Source organism: Macrobrachium nipponense, chromosome 28 (assembly GCF_015104395.2).
Source record: "Macrobrachium nipponense isolate FS-2020 chromosome 28, ASM1510439v2, whole genome shotgun sequence".
NCBI lineage: Eukaryota > Metazoa > Arthropoda > Malacostraca > Decapoda > Palaemonidae > Macrobrachium > Macrobrachium nipponense.
Window position 1 is genome coordinate 17,144,869 of NC_087217.1, and position 4,500 is coordinate 17,149,368.

General features: G+C 40.6%; 1 protein-coding gene across 1 annotated transcript; it reads left to right on the forward strand.

Moving 5' to 3' along the window:
• Positions 1–1,067: 1,067 nt before the first annotated feature.
• Positions 1,068–3,819, forward strand: LOC135201497 (actin-like). Its single transcript, XM_064230478.1, has 2 exons — positions 1,068–1,198; positions 2,546–3,819. Exon 2 carries the CDS (start codon positions 2,578–2,580, stop codon positions 3,709–3,711), a length of 1,134 nt encoding a protein of 377 aa, XP_064086548.1. The 5' UTR covers positions 1,068–1,198; positions 2,546–2,577; the 3' UTR covers positions 3,712–3,819.
• Positions 3,820–4,500: the final 681 nt, after the last annotated feature.

The following is a 4,500-nucleotide window of genomic DNA, read 5'->3' on the forward strand; positions in this document are numbered from 1 at the left end:
CTAAACTGCCATTTAGATAACCGCTTGTCATAAATACCAGATTTATAAGAATTTCCCCAATCGCTGACAATCATGTCTTATGTTTAAACCAATCATGAAGGTTTTATGTTGCCTGCTATTTTATAAGCCTTATTACTTAAGAATAAGGTGACTGGTACCGTTTCGGGGTCACACGCATATTAAAAGGCAACCCATTACTTTGCAAGGTGAATGATGGCAAATACTACTTCATTCATATTACTCTATACGTTTTTACAAATTCTAATGAAGTGATTAGGCTGTGATGAGTTTTTGCATTGCAGAGATGTAAGCGCGCCTGTGCGTTTGTGTACAAATACTCAAGTTTTAATCCGTGCATGATCGCTATCCTCTCTTAACGGAGTAAGGTAACTTTGGAAAGCTTGAATGTGTTACATTTCTTGATAATGTGAAGGATCTCAGAAATCATTTCTACGCGACTATAGATATGATGAACAAGTGTAGATATCTGAGAGGTAAAAATGTTCTTTTACAACAGAAATCCATCTAATAAAAGGAGCCCATAAAAATGTCCAAGTATAAAAGTAAGTACTATATTTCAGAGACTGCTGTCTCTGAAATAAAATTCTGAAATAAAATACTTACTTTATTAGATATCTGACAGATAAAATAAAGCAAAGAGAATCGGAATATGAAATCAGAGGGAAGAGAAAATTCAGCGGAAAATAAAACTGTCCATTCGTCCTGTTCATCGTAACATATGAGCGAACTACGAAAGCTGTTCATACAACGAATATCGAAGCGAAACTCGTTACTTTCACCACGTGACTCCACCAATGACAAAACGGAGATCCAGAACGAGGTCAGCGCCTGTCGAGAGATCAATTTAATGAGGAGCCAACGTGACGATCGCAGAGAGAACACTCCCAGGTAAAGCTCCAGATTTCCCGTGCAACCTCAGGTGCGGGGGAGGAGAGTTCCGTCGATGCTTACCGGTACCCAGGTAGTAGTAGGTGTCCGAGGAGGGAATGACGTCTACCCGCATGTTTCACCTTCCTATGTGTCGAGGCGATAAGGCGTGTTATACCTTGGACACAACGTTTTGGCGCCCACACAATAATTTGCTCTTTGATAGGATTAAGACCTGCGGTCATGTATATAAAGACGAGGGGGAAAGATACGGACTTTAGTCTACCTAGGCTCAGGGCACACGAAGGAGGTGAGTAACGAAGGGCTGTTTGGGGAGCAAGAACCCGTGCTGGCACGTCATCATCTGTATTCAGGATATATAGTGTATGAGAGTGATGATGAAGTGCGGTCTTCGGCATACAATACAGAGAAATCTGAATGTGTGGTAACTGTGTTGTGATGTATGGAGCTAGTGTAGTGAGATCAACAAGTATTTGAAGTCACTTGAAAATAAGTTTTTCAGTGTTCTTCATAAATCATAATGGTTTAAAATGGTAGGACGGGATAAAAGACAAGGATCGTATGTATGTATGTGTGTGTGTGCGTGTGCGTGTGCGTGTGTGTGTGTGTGTGCGTGTGTGAGAGAGAGAGAGAGAGAGAGAGAGAGAGAGAGAGAGAGAGAGCCTTTGCATCAATGTTTTACGTAAATGCTGTTTGTAAAAATATTTGCCATTAACACGAGCAGACAGTCCCCGCAAAAACAAAACACTAATACGTAAACCTATAACCTTCCAGCAATCATGAATTATATATTTTTTAATTCACATTTCACCAACACTTGGATTTGCTATGACTATAATCTTTTGACGACATTTTTCTCTCAGTTTTCTAACTTGAAGGATCTGCACCGATGACCATATTCTTTGCAAATGCCATTTTACACAAATCAACCATAACATTAAGACAGCAACAGAACATTGCAAAACTGCGCCTTCGACGTGTTTCACAGGTTCAATTCAGAGTAATCCACTAATAAAGTTTCATTAAAACTACCAAATAAGAAGGCTTGTAATCTAGATTCTTGTATGATATTAGATTTATACGGTAAATTAATTTAGAATGACTTACTTTGAAGCTGAATTAATGAAATAGAATAGGTAAAATGACTAAGAGTCTGCAAATTTCACCTATTCAGACAAGTTGCAAGAGAAAAACCCAGATTGCAGCTGGTCCAATCACAGGTGGATGTTGATGACCCCTGGCTCTTCCGCAGCTTAATTCAACTGCCCTTTTATTAACTCAAAGACAAAAGGTACATTAGTAGTTAAACTCGCTGGGATTTCCGCGCATCTTACGTAGTTAAGACTAAGGAAGTCAAGGTGGTTTTCCGTTCCTCACAGAAAAAAAGCTCAAATAATACCGAATTTTATGGGAATGTCAAAGACAGGGCAACCTGAAAATAATCTAGACAGAAATCATAACAGTAATAAAAACATTTCATGACAAGTGAAACAGGCTAAAACAATATTATGCTATTTTTTTTTAATTTAAAATATACCTGCACATTATTTTATGGTATACATATACAAAAACATACGTTTTACCTTTATAAAAGGTAACATATAGCGAATAACCGTTGCTATTTACTGTTTTGCAGGTTAATTCTTGACTCCATAGCCACAAAGCACCATGTGTGACGACGAAGACGCGGCGGTACTCATCTGCGACAATGGCTCCGGTCTTGTCAAGGCTGGCTTCGCCGGTGATGACGCTCCCCGAGCTGTCTTCCCCTCCATCGTTGGCCGCGCCCGTCACCAGGGTGTGATGGTCGGTATGGGTCAGAAGGACGCCTACGTCGGTGATGAAGCCCAGAGCAAGAGAGGTATCCTCACCCTCAAGTACCCCATCGAGCATGGTATCATCACCAACTGGGACGACATGGAGAAGGTCTGGTACCACACCTTCTACAATGAGCTCCGCGTTGCCCCTGAGGAGTGCCCTACCATGCTCACTGAGGCTCCCCTTAACCCAAAGGCCAACCGTGAGAAGATGGTCCAGATCATGTTCGAATCCTTCAACATGCCTGCCACTTACGTTTGCATCCAGGCTGTCCTCTCCCTCTACGCCTCTGGTCGTACCACCGGTGAGGTTTGCGACTCTGGTGATGGTGTATCCCACATGGTACCCGTCTATGAAGGTTTCGCCCTTCCTCATGCCATCCTCCGTCTGGACTTGGCTGGTCGTGACATCACCAACTACTTGATGAAGATCATGACTGAGCGTGGCTACTCCTTCACCACCACCGCCGAGCGTGAGATCGTCCGTGACATCAAGGAGAAGCTTTGCTACATTGCCCTAGACTTCGAGAGTGAGATGAACACTGCTGCCGCCTCTTCCTCCATCGACAAGTCCTATGAACTTCCTGACGGTCAGGTCATCACCATCGGCAACGAGCGTTTCCGTGCTCCCGAGTCTCTGTTCCAGCCTTCCTTCCTTGGTATGGAATCTGCTGGTGTTCATGAGGTCGTCCACAACTCCATCATGAGGTGCGACATCGACATCAGGAAGGACCTTCTCGGTAACATTGTCATGTCTGGTGGTACCACCATGTACGCTGGTATTGCTGACAGGATGCAGAAGGAAATCACTGGTCTCTCTCCATCCACTGTTAAGGTTAAGATCATCGCTCCCCCTGAGAGGAAGTACTCCGTCTGGATCGGTGGTTCTATCCTCGGTTCTCTGTCCACCTTCCAGAACTTGTGGATCACCAAGGAAGAGTACAATGAGTCTGGCCCCGGCATTGTCCACCGCAAGTGTTTCTAAACATCGCATCTATGACATGTTACATAATATCGCGTACATAGTCATAATATTCTTTCTTTTAGTCATCAGTCAATTTTTATAACAACAATAAATATATAAAAATGTTAATGCTGAATATTTATTTAACATTCAAATTATAATATTGGAGATGGTCTTATAAAATGATTGAGGTCCATGGGTAATGACAATGGAATAAACTTTTTCTCAGAAAGAGAAAATCTAAAGGTAATCCAGACTGAATTTCATAATTAGTGTTTTCTCCTCCTTTCATTATTCATACTTTATTCATTTCCTTAATGATGGAACTTAGACTAATCAAACACATTAATAATTTTGTTGTAGATATTCATCAATTCTGTGTTGATTGGCAAATCAAAGTTATTATGAAATGGCCAGTTTGATCCTATTTAAACAAATTGAATAAATCATTTTACCCATGAAAATAAAATTGTTTTACGTGTATTTTGCGATGCAATTACGTATAAATTGGGGCGATACGTACCAATTAGGGAGATACTATTTCACAACGCTGTCCAAGAATCTTTTTCTGGAAGGTTGCAAGCACCATTACAAAGACTGAAAAATTAATATGAGCTCACAAACTGATACACACACACAAATATATATAAATATATATATATATAGATTAATAATAGATAGATATATATATATATATATATATATATATATATCATATATTACGGTTCCTTGAGAATTCTATCCCTGGGCCACTTAATTAAACAACATAAGAGGGGAGGCAAATATGCAACTATACTACACTGCATGGTA